Below are 19,924 nucleotides of genomic sequence, written 5' to 3'. Positions count from 1 at the left end.
ACAGTACAGAGTTTATATACTGTATTTTGTTCTGGAGTATGTATTTTAAGGTATACTGAGCATAACTGGCATTTCACATTTGTAGAAAGGAGATTGGACTCCCTCCTTGCTCAGAGAACTGGAGACATATTTTCATGAAAAATGGTGAAATATTTGACTAAAAACACATTTGAATAAAAGACAGTTATCAAAGAAACAAACAATGACACTTCTCTTAATTAGGTCCTTGATATTCACATGTTTTTAGATGTTTGTGCTATTCTTGTCCACTAGTACATCTCATGTGCAACATTCCCTGTTTAATAAGTGGGGCTCCTTCATTTTCATTTTTTTAAAAGGTCTGTCTATAAATATTTATTTTGACTTTTTTGGTGGAGAGCCTTTGATAAAAAAAACAAACCCCTCAAATACTTCTCTACTTTTATAGTTTTTTTTTGTTTTTGTTTTTAAGGCCTTTGTGGGACGTTGGCTGATCCCCAGCATGATAAATCCATCAATAAATAACTTTAGTTGTCCCAAAAGAGCTGTGCAGGGTTGTGCAGTAGCAGAAAAGAAGAGACAAGCAGAAAAATACATCATATAAACAAATGACACATGATATTACAAAAAATAAGAGCAACCATAGTGTGTAAGTTAAAACAATGAAAAATAAGTTATGATTCAATTTATAATTATTTAGACCCATTGGGGGCAGGAAACTGAATAAATCTTTTATCATATTGGTTTTGGGCTTTCCAGAGAGCTTTAGGTCTGTCTGTTGGTCTGCCACTTTGTTTCGGACTAAAATATCTCAACAACTGAGGGATGAATTACAGAGGTTTAAAACGGATCCATGAAAAGGCAGTCGAGCTGCAGGTTTGTTCAGTTTGACAAAACAATAACATTTTTATGGACATTTATGGAGGATAAAACGACAGGATAAATCCTACAGTCTCTGCACATCCCCTGACTTTTGTTTTAATACCACATTAGGGTTGACAAAAATTCTGAAACTATTGACATTCATGTCTTCTCAAGATGAATCTTAATAGATTTGATAATGGCTTCACTTTTCTTCTTTTGCCATTATCAGGTTAAAATCTCTGTTTGTCCAATACTTTGGTTTATCAACAAATACCTGCAAAACTACTATAATGACACACTCATCAGCCCCAGATTTACTTTATGTTTGATCCAAATTAGTGAATGTTAGCATGCCAACATCATAACGTAAGATGACAGACATGGTAAACATTATATCTCAGCACGCAAGCATGCTGTTGGATATATTATAGAACAGGATACAGTGCCACTTCTCCGCCTTGCTTTAAATTCCCCCCTGGACCACCATCACTAAAGAGACATCTGTAAAACTGTTAAGGCAAGCAAGTCGAATTATGGCTCTTTTGATTGGGGAATGAAGCCTTATGAAGCTTTGGGGCTTTCTTTCTATTTGTGCCGAAAAAGATTCAAAGCTTTTAAGGCTTTAAATTATGATTTTAATAGTTTGAGTCTGATATGAGTGCAATAAACATTGCGTGTTATTATCAAATCTGTAATACTGTTGATTGGATGCGTTTCATTAACTGTAGATGGCATCTTGCAGTATGCTAGATTACAGTAAAACAAATCCATTCAATATTTTGTTGACACAAAAAAAATGTAATACATCTTATTGGTGTAATTTAGTTCCGGGCTCTTGTGTTTTAAACCTCATGGCTGATATTTATGCAACTTTTAATGAGTCACAATGTGATGTGATGGAAGAGAATGATATTGTTATTCATATATGAAATATAAATTAGCTAAATAAATGTATCATTACTTCAGGTGGAAATGTTTTAAGACCTGTCATTGTGTCTTTGAAGTGTGCATCTCCCTTTATCAGCTATTCTTTTTAACATAGTAACATTTAGCTTTGAAGCTTTGAAACTGTCAAACTGAATGAACCATGCACCAGTCATGTTTGAGGCTTCAGACGTCATCAGACACGAGGTATTGATGATTTGATACGAGCTCTGACACGACACACGGTTCACAGGAGTGAAACAAGCTTCAGACCTTCGCCATCATTTGTCCATCTCTACTTTCACTTATGATTTTTTGATCCATGGATGTTCAGTATTTATAAAACTTCCCTTGAGCAGTGCTTGAGCTATGGCCCGAGCAGGAACTTGTGGGCGGGGCCAGAGGGGAGAAGTATTTTCAGTGGGTTGCCAATCGCAGAAGTACAACCAGAAGCTTGAGAACACTCTTGCCGCATGTGCCAGGCGAGCAATTCTTATTGGACCGATTAGACACCATCTTTGGGTCTTGTATCCAGGTCTTATAATACATCCATTGTGCAGCCTCACAGAGCTGGCAGCAAGGCTGTAGACTCTTGGTCCTGTTGCTGAAGCCACAGAATCTCTTTTGAATTTTCTTGTTGTGTTTCAAGTTAATTCAAGTTAATTTAATTCATTTCAAAGGGGCTTTATTGGCATGAACGTTTCTATAACAGTGTTGCCAAAGCATCAAATTATAATTGGTCCAAATATTTGGACAGTACATTTCAATTCAGTTTCTATTACTCGAGGCATATTCTGAACTGTTACAAAGCTTCTCTGTTTGTTATAAATCAAGATGGGCTCAATACTGAGTGCAGCGGGACACGTAAAATCTAGAGCATCAGATGAAACGGATGCACGGCAGCATAAAAATTCAGGGGGCAATGATTTAGCCCTGTCAAAATCATATTTTATTTACAATTAGACATCAGAAAGCTGTTCGCCCTAAATCCATGTAGGTTGCTCGCTCACTCACACACATCAGTAATGCCACGGCCACAGAGAGAAATACATTCCCAATTGTTGAGGCCATTCTGGCAGTGAGCGATCAGTGTTATGTTTAGTACAGCCCTCTCTTCATCCACTCCAATTAACCAGGCCTCCATTATTCCCTGCAGACTCACACACGCACACACAGCCTTGCCAGTGGACACATGATAATTACAGACCCTTGTTTTTCACTGCTGCTCACTCCATGTCATATTCATGTCATTTTGAGAGCCAACACGACGGCACAGTTAACATGCTCTCTCAAAATGAAACGTATACTTTGCCACATGAAAATGGAAGAAAATACACCTCAATATGCTGATAAATGTGATCAAATTGGACACTTTTTTTGTCCCGGTTTGATTGAGCCACCGCACATGATTTGCAGCTTGTTTGCAGCATTTATTTTTGACCCCCTGCAGAGCGTCATCACCCATCTGGAAACATGCTTCCTTTATTTACAGCTAGAACAATATGCTCTAAACGAGACATAAAACACAGCAATGTTATTTCTTTGTTTCTTGCTGCTTCTTGCTATCATTATTGTCTAACGTATTATATTAAATTATAGATAATAAGAGCATGGATTTGGCGGGAGGGAGTAAGAGTAGTAAGAGAGCAATTGCGGTTATTGTGACCTCAGGCTCTGAGAAATAAGTGTGTACTTTACTCATAGTGTGAAAAGACATTAGTACGTGTCTACTTAATGCCGTGGCATTTGCAAAGGGCCCGTTAGATGATCTGCAAATTGAAAGTCTCTCGCATTAACTCCCAACCCAACATCTTATTGGTTTACATGGGGGACAGCGAGAGGCGGCAGAGCTAACAAGTGTTATTATTTTAACTCACATTGTGCTTGGTGAGGCTGGAAATGTTGCTCGCTAGTGCCTGAAGCCAGTCCAAGCAGTCTTCAGCTTTGGGGAACTGAACAACTCCACTGCAAACTCCGTCCACAGCTATGACCTGGAAAGCACTTTTCCTGAAAGAATTAAGAGAAAAACAAAAGATTATGTAGTGATCAATCAATAATACCGTGCATAATGCAAAAATACCACAAAATACCGTTTCAATAAAGGTATTATATTCCATTTATATCAATAGGAGATGAGAACTTGCAAAGACTGGAAACGTTCTTGTAATATATAATTTTCTATAATTCACTTTATTTCCAGGTGGTGAAAGTCATTATCCCATTTTATCTTATTCAGGCATGTAAAACTCTGGGCAGACTCTTTGAAAAATTCACACATAACCCCAAGATGTTTAACTGTTACTTAGACACCTGCAATAACTGATTTATCTTTGGCAGTGAAGCCATTATGGAAGTGCTGTAAACCTGCATTCTGTCAAATGACCAGCAGGGGGCAAAAATAAATCAGCTTGAATAGAAATCTATGAGAAAATTACCCTACGGTTAATTCATTATTTAATTCAGTAAACATTTTCCTCATGAGTTTATGGTCTCAACTGCTAGTTCCAAGTGTTCAATACATTATGATGTTAATTTCATAGAGTAAAATACTACTACAGTGCACTGTGTGTTTCTGTCATAGAACTGTGACTCTTTCACAGTGAGGTTTTAGATCATCAAAGTTATGTTGTAACACTCTACACTCTAAGAAGTTGGTGGTTAATTTTTAAATTGCAGATGCACCTTGCTGACCAAGTAAGCTAGGTAGCTCCACCCTCTCATCCAAATATGGTCATTTCTGGCTCCAAAAAAACAATACGGGAAAGGCTGGAATGCCAAACTCCAGGGAATGCCAATTGCTAGGATGTCATAGTGACTACATCGACTTATTTTATATTCTAAGTTTACACATACAGCAGTTGCAGTGTGACATTATTGTTAATTTGTAGTTGTGTGTCTGTCCTCCTTATGATGCAGGTCAACTATTCTCTTTGAGCTCTGTTTTTGGTCTCTTCCAACTCCTGAGGGGCTGTGGCTCTTTTAGTTGCTAAATGCTCCACTATGTTCATTTGCTGGTTGATAACTGTGTCTGTCTGCTGTTTGGTGCTGATGAGGTTGTGTACAGTAGGGTTTCTGTAAGCCTTTTTTTTTCAACCTAAAATGATACTATGAGAGCAGTGAAAATGAACCCAAACAGTAAATTTGTGGGGCGGAGAGTAAAATAATTAAAACTTGCTATAAAGCTCTCTTAAGTCGAGTGCAGGTGCAAAATCAAGTGATAATTCTCGGCAGGTTCATCACTAAATTGCATTAAATGTATTAACAAGTTTTCAAAAGCGTGTACTAACAATTTCATTATCAAGATAAAGCAGATACTTTAAGAAAGATGTCATAAAAGATTTGAAGTTGATCCTCATTCTGTGATAAAATAAAGTGAATCCGTTGTACACGACAGTACCTATTGATTTAAAAAGTTATGTCTTTGCAATTTTCAGTTAATGAGCTAAAACATGCCAAACCACAAGTGTGGTCCATTAGGAGTCAATCCACAAGATTACCATTTCTATAATCCACAGTGTAGCAAAATGAAAATGTATTTATTGACAGCTTAATGACTTATTACATCAAGGATTCGCTATTCAGTATGTCTGTCCTGCTGCAGCACCATTTTTATTATTTAATAGTAGTTAAAGGGACTATAGTAAATGGCAGAAAGGAAATATTTTCACAGCTGAAGGATGGCAGTGTTATACACTCCAACCTCTAAGCATTTAGCAAGAGATCTTAGCACGGCAGGCCTGTGGAGTCTAACAGGGAGACACCGGCTCTGCAGCTGAGAACAGACACTCCTGACCCTTCAAGATGAAGTCCCGCAGCTCACCTGCAGACGTCAGAGCCCGGGTTGTACTGCGACAGCCGTGAGTGAAGCAGAGGAATAAGACGCAGGTCCACCCATCTCTTCTCCCAGCGGAGCCCCGGGGACGTGGGCCAGGATGAGCAGGACAGCGTGTCCTGCAGAAGTGTGAAACGCAATTTAGAGGAGCTTGTCGTTTCCCCACCTCGCACATTTCAAACAATGACATGTCAAAGAGTCCCGCTGCTGTTGTTGCTGCAGGTGCACAGGCAGCCGGAGCGAGCGAGCGCGAGCTGCAGAGGGAAGCTGATTCAACCTCCTCAAAGATAAAGATAGAGCATCCCGGTTATCTGCGAGCATTGACAGTTGCATGGAAACAACTCTCTGGCAGAGGGGACGCTGCTGCTGTTACAGAGGGACAGTTATAGAAGCAGTCAGTCAAAGAAGGAGCTAATGAAAAAAAGTACCGTGTTGTTAGGATGGTAGTTCAAGTGCAGGCCGCTATCGCACAGAGGAGAGGAGGTCCCACTACTCTGGTCACTGGGGATGCCTGAATGTGCAGCAGGGACACAAACACAAAATCCAATAAACCCTCCAAACTCAAAGCACCACCTCCAATAATTTCAATGTTTCCAACTGCAGTGAATCAGAGATATAAACACAAAGTGTGTTACTTTGTTCTGCTCCAGCGTGGGTTGCTGCGCTGTGCCAATTTGTATTCAGTTGACTGGTTGGATGGCCAGTCAACCTGGCCTATATAAGCGTATGAAAGGATTTTATGAAAGCTTTCATGTCTGATGACGGAGCTGAAGCCTTCCCATGCAAGAGCAATCAATTGCACCACAATGAGCAATGTCATTCAGTTTAGTCTTTAGCATCTTTTGTGAAGCTTGAGACTGGGGATGGGCAATATGGCTCATGAATGTTATCACAATATTTTGAGCTATAATGGGAAATGATATATATCTTGATATTTAGTTCATAATTGATTTACCCATACACTCACACCAGTTTGATGCTTCTAGTCCCTGCAATATATGTCTGCATTAAATCATTCTTGTTTATATTCATTAGTGGTTTCTATTGGAGCAATTTTATACTTGTACGCAAAAAGGGGGGAAAGTAGGTAATGGCTGTGCTTGCACTTACGTTTTTATATACCTTTATCTAACAAGATAATTAACTTGTTATCACAAGATAACAAAAATCATTTCCTTTTGTTCCTTATAATGTTTGAGTTAGCAGAAAGATAAAAGTATGACTACATCCGTTTTTCTAAATGTGCTAACACTGAGTTTATACAAACAACGTACATAATAATAAGATTAAATGACTACATTCACAAGAATTATAGAACATGTTGTCTAAAAGGAAAATACCATAAAATTGTGAGGGAAATGTCTTTATCCTTTGATTTTGGGGTTGCAGGAAATAAAATTAAATGAATAATTCCTGACAATGGCTGTTACATTATTTTCCAAAGTAAAAGTCCCATATTTGCACTTTGGAAAACCTACATTTCCAAATACTTGAAGTGCTATAAAACACATTAATGATAACAATATATTTCAGTTCAGGACATGTGTGACCACAACCATACTGAAAATCAAATCATTTGACCGTATTAATCAATTTCATGGTACAATATGGGACTTTTACTTTGGAATATCTCCATTGATACAACCAAAATACCTGAATTTGTGTCTGTATGTAGTCAGAGATGTCTCCAGCTGCATCCAAATGATTCAAAAATTGTAAAGAATTATTCTTTTTTCTCTCTCAGCAAACCAAAATCAAAGAATATCACAAAGGGTAAAAAAATGATCACATTCTGTTTTATTTATGTCTTTGACAAAATCCCAACTTTTTCTGGAATCAGCGCTATATTCGTAATATTGCTCAGCCTTTTGCATCTTTATTTGGCACTCGTCAAGATAAAAACAAGCACTCCAAAAAGTGAAGTTGTATTTCTGATTCTTAAAGTGGCTTTTTTTTTGTTGCTCAAGTTTATTGTCACCAAGACAACCAATCCTGGACTCAAAATAATACCAGCTATAAATAGTCTTGGTTAATTATTTTGCACTGTGGTAATGGTGATTATATACTTTAATTAAAGAGTGTGTAGAGGTTTCTTACATGTGCAGTCTTCACACAGGGGCAGCTTCAGAAACGCTGGAGTCTTCTTCAAGAAAGAGACAGTGAGTGTCACTTCTTCACCAGCATTTCTCAAAACCTGGACCTGGAAGGTAAAAACACGAGTATATTTATATTGCAGGAGCTGTAAACTGTGAGGTTTTCTGCCGATCGCTTGCTGTGATGAAACATGGTGTGCTAAAGAGTGTAAAACCAAGATAAGAGAATTACACAGACATACACACATATTTCTTGCAGTTACATTTTTTTAAAGCATGAAACAGAAACAATTGGCTTTACATGTCAAAAAGATACAAATCCTAAAGTGAGACAAGATAAGCCGCTGAAAGAGCTGTTGCAGTGTAAGGAAATATGAGATATGAGATGACAGCTTACCACTTCCTCGTGGCGATAACTTCTAACGTTTATTCCATTTATCTGAAAACAACAGTAACAGGGTTACCCTAAATAATACTGCTGGCATCACATCACTGCAGCTCTATCTTCAAAATGATTAATGAGGCAGGCATAATAACTGTTATGGCATCTGCGCCGAAAACTGTAAACAAGAGAGTCACATCCACAGTTACCATGAAAACAGAGTGTCTTTGGTTGGATGGTAAATGTTTCCTCTACATCAGATGAGCTGAGAGAGATTTTTATACTTACACATGGAACAAATGACGATATGGTAGGATAGCAACGGAATACAAGTAACAGGATTATGTATTTAAAATACTCTGTCGCCCATAAAGTTGGAATAATTTTGTTTTCACACACAATCCTCTGTTAATTGTGGTTTCATTTTCACTGTGATATGTTTGGAAGAGGTTGATTAAGAAAGTTTTGAGAAGATATACACTTCATCTGTCAATAATGAACCACTTAATCACAATCATTTCATAGAAAGAGGTAAAAATATTTTCATTCTTACTTTATGAGTGACAGTTTATTTGTGCATGTCACACGACATTTAATCCAGATAAATTGTCTAAGAAAGAGAATTTCCTATTCCAAAAGTATGCCTACATTTTTAGAATTTGTTAGTTCATTTGAGTAATTTAATGGAATATGTTCAAATTATGTACAAATTACATTTAAGGGCATACATTCAGTAATCTGTAGAGTAATATGTTTCAAAAGCAACCTTCCTAACACTGAAAATGAAAGACTGTGGATGTGACATTTACCTATAGGGATGCAATTGTGTGGACAAGGCACATGAATTATTCAAGATACAGTATGTGTTATTCTGCAGAGTAGGATGAGTGTAAACAAGAGTTTTGGCATTTTACCTGAAGGATGCCGTCTCCGATGAAAAGCAGCCCAGAGAGTTCAGCTGGAAACAAAAAAATCACTTCAGTGAAAACAAAGTGAAGGTGTAAAATAGTAGGAGATCTAAATATTTTCAAAAATATAACAGTATACCTTTTTGTTCCTTTGATATTTTAGATATCACAACAGGGATTTTATGCTCTGCTCCGCCCTAAGGAGACAAATTAAATCACATTGGACCAACAAGGTTTCACAAACACAGAAGGAGTCAAAGACACTCGAAAACAACTTAATTTTCAGCGGTTCCCTCAGCTCACGCTGTTATTGCAACTTGACAAGAAAATGATCAATAACACTTGTTCAGACTTAATTTAAAGCAGTTGGGAGGAGCAGCTTAATCAGCTGGGATCTAAATTACCTTGATGCTCAGGCCAAACCCTCCAATTGTCTGCCTCCTGATCGTTACAGTCCTCTCCTGGAAGACATTCAGTTAGAGCCGAGAAATGAGTTCAGACTGATGTTCTTGCAACAAAACAAGTAGGATGGGTTGCTTTGCCAGAACTCAAATGTAATCATAATGAAATAAAACGGTGCAAGATAAAAACCTAATAAAGTTATACAACATTATTTATTTCTGTAAGGTACATCTAAAAGTAACAAAAGTAGACTTCTCTTTTTGTTTGTGCAAATTAATGATTACGATTTGCATACACATATTAATAAGATAATAGATATTTTGGCAAGCATGCTTTCTTTTCTTTCACTGTCTTGGTTAGAGTTACATAACAAGATAACACTGTATTGGAGCAAGCAGCCAGTTAGCTTAGCATAAAGACTGGAAACTTATGGAAACAGCTCTTCTCAGAAAGTAAAAAGCCACCTCATTGACTTACACATAATGTCTCACCAATTAAACATTATACCTCTGTTTAATGAAAACTACAATTTGTGGTTTTGGTGGTGTTTACATGTTGCATAGTTATCTATATCTATGTGTTACATTAACACACAATGTGAACTGTTATCCTTGTACGTTGCACATATTCTGTATACTGTGAACTTTTTCCAAGCATCAATATTTTTGCACATCCTACACAAAACTGTACATCTTTCTTATTCTAAAACACTGATATTCTACACATTTGTTAAAGTATTTTTTTTCTTTGCAAAGGAATTATTATTATTTCTGCATAATCGCATATTAATGCTTGAAAACTCATGAAACTTTGCACACGAGTCGAGAGTGGTGGAAATTTTGATGTTATAAGGTGTGTTTCCACTGAATACTTTTTGGAAAGCAGCTGAAAGCAGCTGAACCCACGAGTTAGTTCCCCTCTGCCTCTGTTCCCATACAGGTACATTTTTAGCGGCTAACCAACGGAGTTCGAACCTGACTTAAATAGTTCTACGACACTTACATGATTATTCAGCGACAATTTCTTTTTATCCCACGATTTTGTAACCCATGTTTTTTTATCACCCAGGATCATTATTATATATATGTATATATATATCATAGGGCGCTACCTCGTCCCTGTCGGTCTGGGGAGAGCCCCGAACTGCCACATGCTTCCTCTGATACATGCAGAGTTAGCAGGCTGCTTCTTGACACCTGACGGGGAGATTGGGACGTGTGGGACGTGTGGCACGGTAGGACCTAGCGCGTGGGAGGATCACGTTATTCCCACCGGTTCCTCCCCCCCATCAGGCGCTCCGACCAGGATTAATGCATGATTTTGTGAGAGGTCCCTGTAGAGGTCCCTCAGGGGACACGGGGAGAACATGCAAACTCCGCACAGAAAGGCCCTTTTGCCGACACCGACCAGCTCTGTGGACATGGAGACATGGAGCTGGGGACACGCCTCCAAATCGAACGGAATCGAACCCAGGACCTTCTAGCTGTGAGGCGAGAGCTCTACCAACTGCGCCACCGTGCCCCCTTATTCAGCGACAATTTTGACCATGACAACAGACCGACACAGCAAGTCCAAACAGTCGAGACATCAACATGGAAGGAGAGGAGATGGTTTCTGTGTTACTGTTCATCGTGTTTGTACGCCTGGTTCTCTCGTCTCAGTCTGCTCTGCTTATTTCTTTTAAAAATGGCACTGTTATGTTGTGGTCGTGTCGAGTTCCACTAACGGCATATCCCGCTTCAACCGAATTCAATCAGCATCGACTAGTTAGTTCAGAAAGTACCTACCTGAGGCAGGTACTTTCTGAACCGCTACCTGAGCCTCTAGCCGGTGAAGTTTGGCAGATCTTGGGCGGATCCTCTCTCCCAAGCCACACCCATAGCGACTCATTGATGGAATAGTACCTAATGGAAACGCGTCATATGTGTCTTGCAAATGGCCGTGGCAAAATGGCTCAGTAGCACCCCTCTTAGTATCAAGGAACTTTTAGCTTTTCATTTTGGCGTCCGAGAGTTTAACAGCAGGCTCAGATTTGTCTTTATTCTATTACTTGTGCGATATGTGACACTGTAAACAACGGTGACATTAATATTACTTTCTGTCAACAGCCACGGTCAAAATAATCACTATTGCTGCTTTGTGCCTGTTGTGGAAGTCCAGAATACATCGGAAAACCAAACGATGTCATGTCTGGATTAATAATATCATCCGGAGGTACAAACAGCTCAGTGAATTTCAAGAAGTCTCCAGGAACGGCCTCTGTATGGCTGCCGGTTTAGTGTTAATACACAAAATAAAATGATTTTTGATGTAATTTAATTGCAATAAACAGGTCAAAAGCATGCCAACCTCACTTTATCTTAATGACATTGTGCAAAAGGCTGAATTCGTAATCTGTCCACTAAAGGACAAGCAAACAACTTTTAAAATGCTTTCTGAGTGGAGATGGATCAATCAGAGTTTTGTTATACAGGAGATTCTCAAAGCCTGGTGGAGATCTGAACTCTACTGAGTGCACTTTTCTCCTTCATATTTTATTTAAATTGGGAATTTTATACCTGTCACGACATTTCAGTACATTTACTGCTGACACTGTGCATTAATCTAACGCTATATTCATAAAGTAAAATCGTTATTTGCTCGCAAAGGCCGACAAATTGTGAATGCAAAGGTTGTATCACTGTAGCGTGACTATCACGTTTGTTAGTAATCATTTTTCAGAGGAACCAAGCACATTTTCTTTTTATCTTTGAAGGCTCATCCAGCTAATGAATGAATAATGCCTTTTTGAGAGGTAATGGTATCAGCCGAGGTTTTTTTTTTTTATGAGAATGTGTAAATGTATTAATGTGAAGAAAAAGTTGTCAGATGTGATGACAAGTGTGGCTTAATGATGACACTCTATACTCTACGATCCAGGAGGTGAATCACCATTTAATAGCTACACTTGATTCATGAGGAACAGATTAACTATGTACAATTCGTCATTCACACATTCAGAGTCTTTGTGCTGTAACCTTCATATATTGTACTGTACATGTGAGCATGTGATGATGAGAACTGGGTTACTTACACTTGAATAAAAAGGCTCTCCCGACACGCAGATGACATCTTGTTCTTGAATGGTCAGAATATCTTTGGCCAAGTGTAGTCGAATATTAAACGGCTCCTCATTACCTTCTTGCATCAAATAAATCCCAGTCTTTGTCTGCGAACAGTCAGAAAGATAAAATCATTCATCATCCCCTCCACGACTAAATTAACCGGCCATGAAATGAAATGTCGTTGAGAATACTCGCTGCAGGATGAACATGGAAATTAGGACACAGAGTTTTGTCTGTTTCCTTTTCCACTACTTTCCTTTTTAATGCTAATGTTGGAACAAATAACCATATTCAGCACTGAGCAATAAACAAACATTTAGATATATAAAAGAAAACACAGGACAACTGCCGAGTTATGGTTTCAAATAATGAGCAGACCCTCTAAGAAGCAGCTTTTTATCAAGTGGTGTTCTTTGTGTACATTCACGCTGAGAGAAAAAATGATATCAGCTCATTTGTTCAACATGTAAAGCTGATGAGGATGATGGCAAATTAAGAGCCTGTGAAATTAAGTGGCTGTAACGAAGCTCCCCCTCCACATTTGAATTTCTCTGCTTCATACAAGCAAGTGTGGGGACAGTGTCTGTTTCCAATGATCCATTTAAAACATGCTAATCCGCATAAATTTGCATTCTGCATATCCTTCCTCCTCCCAGGCTAATTGCAATGTCTGTCCTGTCCTTGACTTAAAAAGGTCTAACTAAAAGAAGCACCTTCACCTGACAAGACTGCTAATAGAAAAAAAAAGACACCAGTGTCAGCATCCTTGTCACCCGGGATACGCTGCTCATCAGTTAACAAGACGGTTAGTTGCACGGTTGCTATTCTTAGCCAGAGTATCTCCACTGCAGGTCAAACTTGAATCAAAGTCAGTTTATGGAGCATATTATCTTTCGCCTGTAATGAGGAATGTGAAGAAATGAGGCTCCGCCTGCAGCTGCAGTGTGAGAAATGAAATGAGGAGCGCATTAATTCACATTATTTGAAGTAATGTGTGTGCGAGAGTCATTAGCCGAGCAAAATGAGGGCAGTAGTGCCACTGTATGTAGCTGGGTCAGACAGCGTCTCACGTGGTTGATCGCTGTTTGACCTACTCGCATTGTACGTAATTAGCCTTATCTCTGATCCTACTGTATGCTCATCAATTATTCTTCCCTCCATTATTGTCCACTTCATTGTCTCTGATCCGATACATGCATGTACACCTCCATATGTTGTACTCACTTGCAATTATTGGTGTATGGAACAGTATTGTTGGTTTGTTTTATAAAAATGTAAAATCCAATAAACAGATTGTTAAAAAAAAAAAAAAAAGCACACCTCCGACTAACCCTGGTAAGTCGTGGAACCAAGTACCAAGGGCCAAAACATGGGGAGGGCCCTCATAAACAGCCTGTTGTTAATCCTGCATTCATATTATGTCAGAATAATTGGAAAATTATGTTTCAGACTGGGAAAATTCATGTGGGTGCCCCCTCAGAAATCTGTGTAATTTTTAGTACATGACTTATTCTTTATTGATTTGCATATTGCATAACAATTTTTGGAAACACTTTATACATTTCTGGTTTATTTTTTCAGGTTTACTTATTTTCATAAAATATTAAATTCCCTTCCAATTTCCAAGTTATTCTAACATAAACCAAAAACAGCACCATTCACGTAATAAAATAAATAAAAACAGAGATGAGTAGATTATAAGGAATTTATTTGACTACAGCTAATAGCATTTACCTAATTTACACTGATGGAGTTTATGTAGTTACTGGTTATAAATTTGGATTATTTAAAAGTTGTTTTTTGTTCCGATTACAACTTTCTATCCAGCTGAAATGATTGAACTTTAAATTCTTGGTCATGTACGTAACAGATATTTTAACAGTAATAACATAAACTGTATTAATGTAATTTATCAATGTCACAGATCTGAGGTGACAATGACTTGACCTTTGACCTATAAAATCTAAACAAATCATCTGTGTGTCCATTTGTGCCATACTTGAAAAGTTCCCTGAAAGCATTCCTGAGATATACAATCCCAGGAATGGGGCGGCAGACAACCCAACGACATAATGCCTCCGGCTATGGGTGTCGCGGTGCGGAGGCATAGAAAGAAAACCATGAGCGAGAAGGAAAACAATCAAAGGGAAAGCAAATCGCTGGCAGTGTTAGCTTGGTGATAAATGAAGCAGCGCTGGCCCCAGGTTGACAAACAGCCACAAAGAGTGGATCAACTGCAGGTCCATCATCACCATCTCCTCATGTTACTGAGGAAGTGGCTACTAAAAATCACTTCAATCAGTTGTTCCCTCTGAAAGGAACATTTGCATCAGGTTTTTATTATAAGTGTTTACTTGTTCAGTTAATTGTGCAGGTATAAGAATGAGGCTGCATACAGTATGTACAGTACAGGTCTCCAGATTTATGTGCTGCTCGAGTCGCTGGCTTTCAGTGATTCAAGCACTTGAAGGCTCCAAGGTTGTTATAATCATGATCAATTTCAAGTCAAAATGTTGCATTAATTGAATCCCACCAACCTCTTCATTTGAAGTCTTGAAATCCATGTGCTACTACGCAGTGAGGGATACTGCAATGGAGAAAAACAAGAATTAGACTTAAGGGGAAAATGCTCCAGCACAATCAAATTGCTGCAGTAAAAACACAGCTGATTTGAACTAGAATTGTATGCTTATTTTAATGATAATCATGCCTTTCTCATATAGTACTCAGATAATGGAGAGACATAGATTTTTCATTGAAACGTGCCTCTGCTAACTCAAATTAACTGTGCGAGAAAAAAATCTCCATTGAGCAATCGCAAGAGAAAACTGGAGACCATTAAACATTAATGAATCATTCATTAGCAAAGGTGAGAACCAAAGCATCCTAATAAATGTTACAAAATTGAGTCCAGCGCTGTGTTGCCAGATCTGATGCACATTAAACTGGAGAAAATACTGCAGTAAAATTAGAAAAAACCTGAGCCCTATTGCAGTTTTAAAATAAAAAGTGACATTACTAATAAATGCCTTAAACCTTATAGAAGAGCTGACACGCTCTATACAGACACAAGTATACAGTCGTGGAGAAATGTTATGCCAGAGCCTCATTTACATAAACCAGTTCCACTCAGTTTTAATCAGACATGACTGCCACTTGACTCGACAAAACGAGTACAGAACAAAAATGGCTCACACTTGAATTATGGCTGCAGAGGGAATGGGAGACTTACCTCAGCAGAAAGGCCCCCAGCTCTTTGTACGGTGAGATCTAGCCATCAAGCGGTGAGTTGATCCCTGATCTGAGCTGTAGCAGAGGGCCTCCCCGAATCATGGCTGTCAGGACTTGGGTGGTTGGAGAGCTGCGCTGTCACCTCTCCTGGCCGGCTGTGAGTGTTGAAGAGCAGAATGAGGCTATCGCGTAGTGAGGTTTCACTCCCTGATCGGTGGCCAGGCTGCAGAAACAAGGAGGAGGAGGAGGATGTGGTTAAGGTATCATTCTCATGCTAAACCAACTTGCAGGTGAGAAGCTGCAACAAAGACTCTAGATAAAGCTCAGAAACAGAGCTGAATATTGTTGATTGAACGCCTTTGAATGCGGCTGAAAAGTTGGCAGCAATAAAAATGAGTGTGATGTCAATATAACTACTGCATGTATGCTGGATGTTGAATCAGAAGCAATTCACAGCTTTATTCCCCAACAAAGCAACTGGTACAAAAAAGGAGATTTAAAAGCAAACTAAAATATGTGGATCCCATTCTTCAGTCTACGATGAAGGGTCCTCTCAAATGCCTCACTCATAAAAACCTGTGGATCCTTCTGGTGAATGCCAAAATGCAATTAACTCATATTCTTCCATTTTTGTAAACCCAGCACAAATGACTCTTTTAAAGTGTTTATTAAGTTCCAATAGCACACCCTTGAGAAATCCTCCTCGTTAGTATGCATTGTTGGCTCAGTGCCGATTTTTCGTTGAGCCGCAGCATTAAACACTATAATCGTTGCTCTGTGGGATTAAAAAACTTACAGTATATGCATTTCAGGATACATTTCATGCATTAATCATTGATTCCTGATTATACAGTAACAGTAGCCTTAATGAAACTCAATGTATTTGTTCGGGCACAGAGAAGAGAGTGAGTCGTTTATATTATTATTGTTACCAGAAATCTTCTACGTATATGACGTGATTATCTTAATATCTCTCTAAAAGAATTAGAATATGTTTCCTGAGGCAATGCAACTCTTTAATAGTACATATTTGTTTCTTTTCTTGACTTTTATTTTTTAGCTTGGTCTTCTTTAAAATAGGTGGGGGGTTTTCAAAATTTGAATATGCATACCCCCAGTTTGGTGAAGCAGGCATTGGCACAAAATCTAAGAAGCAATGTACCTTTTTGGAGGCAGACAGCAGCAAAACGTACTGTATTATAGCCACATAAAACCTATTTAGAATATTTACACCACTTTACCCTTCCATCAGACAGCCCATCTGATGGGGAATTGAAGCTATCATATATGTCTATGCTCTATTCAAAGCCACCAAAAACAGTAATTTTACCTCAGAGAATACAGGAGTTGTGGCTCTACTCCTGTCTCAATTAGGTAGTTGGTTGGTGTCAATGTTTAATTTTGGTGAATCCAACTTAACCGTTTAATTGACAGATTGAGGCAGCAGTAGACCAGCAGCTCGTCAAAATTAACATTTTTTTCAATGGAGTCTGGTTGCTTTAAAGAGAGCATAATGGCTTCAGTGCCCCCTCAGGAGCTGTCTGATGACATGGTTAAACATTGAAAATATTCCAAATGTAGCGTAACCTTAACACACACACATGCCACTAATGTAAAGATGTAAAGTGAACTGCAACATGCAAGTTAAAATGCTCCAACGAAAATAAAAAAAGGCTAAAAAAAGAAATCCAAGGGTACAGAGAGAAAAAGAAAATAAAAGGAGCAGAGAGGCCAATGGCCAAATTTCTAGCCAAGAAAAGTGTGAAAAAGCAGCAGGTTGACAAGCGAAGCTGAATGTGGCAAAGATGAGGGGTTAGGCATAGCATCAAATAAAACCTGCTATAGCAGGCTCAGTTTTAAAGTGAGTGCAGATGCTGGTATCATATAAAAGCAGACAACCTAGGGCATAGTTTGGTACCAGCCATGTTATTATATGTTATCTGGAAGGAGCTAAATAATGCTCCAAAAATAGGCAAAACTTTGGTGAGAAAAGAAAATGGCTTTTCCATCTTTCAACATAATATATTTGAATATGTGTTCACACTCAGATCTGTAAATAGTGTCTGAATTGCATCAATAGTGGTGTTGATATTAGAGCTTAGGGTGGGTGGTGGTGGTGCTGAAGTGGGTGTGGAGGAGGAGCATAATTTGGAAAATTTTGCCAACCTGTCCAAATTCCTTATAGCTATCTCTTTTAATTTATCAAAATATAAATATATTCTAGTATATGATGAGGATAGGGAGTGTCACATATCAGCATAGTGAAGTATAAAGTAGTATAGTATAGTATTGTATAGTAGTTTAGTATGAAGTGCATTGTCATAGTAGTAAAAGTTATTCATACATATGTATATGTAAAAAAAAAATATGTTGCACATTTTGCAATATTACTGATTATTAGTGGAATTCTTCTATGTATTTTTAGCCAATGATACTAAGTTACATTCACTTACATACAGTATAAATGCAGGATATTTGATTAGATGATGATTAGAATTTTAGTTTTTTGTTAATATAAACTGTTCTTCTGTTCTGGTTTGCATTTTGCATGGCATCCCAGCTCCTGTTGAATCAGGGTTGTGTGTGAATGGTGCAGATTTATTATTGAGGTTTTATTGACTTTAGAAATTCAATGTGAAACATGCGATCTTGCCGCCACACTCTCAACATAGAGCTGTGCATCGGACTGGGGCCAGCTCTATAATGGATGTAAGAGAAATCACTTAACGACCTGTTTTTAAAATGAATATCTTCACATGGACAGTGGAAAAATGTGTCTGCGGCTGTGAGACGAGCACTTTGTCTTAGCAGGTGCCCTCCTGTACATCCCATCAGACTCCTGCACTTCCCCCTTTTATTTCTCTGTAAGAATCCACAGATTAAATAGGTCGGATCTTTTGTGCCTTTTAAGTCGAGTCAGCGCAAGTCCTTTTACCACCTCGCCATCAGATATTTTCAGTCCCACCAATTTGCCGAGCAATGTTTTTCAAATAATGCTCTTGTGTTTGACACAATGGCAGGAAACAGAGAGAGAGGAGCCGAGTTAGATTGCCAGGATGATGTTGAGATTGTAACGTGACATCTCCATCTCTTAGACCTGTGGACAGCTGCGGCCCGTGCTGGATGATGAATGGTCGTTTGTGCGTGCAGGTGGAGCAGCTGCCTGCAGAGTGCTCCAGCAAATGTGGTTTTACTGCTCGAAAAATTGAGATGGGTTTCACTTACTGTACTGTTCACTTGTTCTGCGACCCGGAACATATGGTGCCTGTGAGTGCAGCTTTTTAATTTGCAAAGTGATGATAGCTGATATTACATTGCTCAAATATTATGACATCCCAAAAGAGTCCTGCTCAATATCAACAGCATTGCCCTGACAAAGTTTCACAGGATACTCAGTTGATGTCAACATAACTTTTGTGTTTCTAGCTGCCAGCCTCCTCTAATGTTAAAAATGACCGAAGACTTAGGGGTATAAGAAGATATTGGTACACCCAAAAACACTGATGCTTATCGAATAGTTTTCATGCAAAAATTTGTAGGAGACAAATTGCACAGAATGTAGTGCTGTGATGTTGGATGTTACAGGTAGTATGATAAATGCAAATGTAGATCTCACTAGAGTGTCCTTTATTTCACACACATATATATATGTATATATATATATATATATATATATATATATATATATATATATACATATATATACATATATATAAACGTCAGACTTTCACCCAGGAGAATGGGGTTCATGTCCCATGTGAAAATCACAGAGCTTCCATGCCTCATGTTTTTAATGGAACTTACAGTAGTCACATTACCCTCGTAACTACTTCACTTCCGACATTTCCGTGCAATTATTTACTTTTTAAACTGTCTTTTATAACGCCTTATCAGGATTTTTTTGCCCTAAACCTAGATCAGAGGTTATGTCGCCTAAATTCACCAAAACTGCAGCTTTTCTTACAACCGCAAACTGTACGTGTATGTACAGGTTAATCTCAATACATTAGAATATCATGGAAAAGTCCATTTCCAGTAGTTCAAGTCAAATAGCCCCAACAAAGTACTGCAGATAGATGGACATACTTTTCAGAGGTCAACATTTCCATATTAGACATACTTTTTAAATTTGGTCTTTTGTAATATAACATTTTTTTTGAGACACTGAATTTAAGGTCTTCATTAAATATAAAGCCATAATTATT

At 38.3% G+C, this 19,924-nt stretch overlaps 1 protein-coding gene across 1 annotated transcript in view; it reads right to left on the bottom strand.

Moving 5' to 3' along the window:
• The window catches only part of sntg1 (syntrophin, gamma 1), a 43,853-nt gene that overhangs the window by 15,895 nt on the left and 8,034 nt on the right, over positions 1-19,924 (bottom strand). The window contains exons 2-12 of the mRNA XM_059344758.1: positions 15,721-15,942; positions 15,026-15,075; positions 12,458-12,592; positions 9,387-9,443; positions 9,122-9,179; positions 8,989-9,032; positions 8,090-8,131; positions 7,697-7,799; positions 6,028-6,110; positions 5,588-5,718; positions 3,645-3,774 (exon numbers count right to left, since the gene is read on the bottom strand). Coding sequence (XP_059200741.1) covers positions 3,645-3,774; positions 5,588-5,718; positions 6,028-6,110; positions 7,697-7,799; positions 8,090-8,131; positions 8,989-9,032; positions 9,122-9,179; positions 9,387-9,443; positions 12,458-12,592; positions 15,026-15,052 — 810 coding nt within the window. The 5' untranslated portion in view covers positions 15,053-15,075; positions 15,721-15,942. The remainder of the gene's footprint in view (positions 1-3,644; positions 3,775-5,587; positions 5,719-6,027; positions 6,111-7,696; positions 7,800-8,089; positions 8,132-8,988; positions 9,033-9,121; positions 9,180-9,386; positions 9,444-12,457; positions 12,593-15,025; positions 15,076-15,720; positions 15,943-19,924) is intronic.

Source organism: Centropristis striata, chromosome 11 (assembly GCF_030273125.1).
Source record: "Centropristis striata isolate RG_2023a ecotype Rhode Island chromosome 11, C.striata_1.0, whole genome shotgun sequence".
NCBI classification, from domain to species: Eukaryota; Metazoa; Chordata; class Actinopteri; order Perciformes; family Serranidae; genus Centropristis; species Centropristis striata.
Note: the sequence above shows the minus strand (reverse complement) of the source record. Positions and strands in the feature narration are given on the sequence as shown.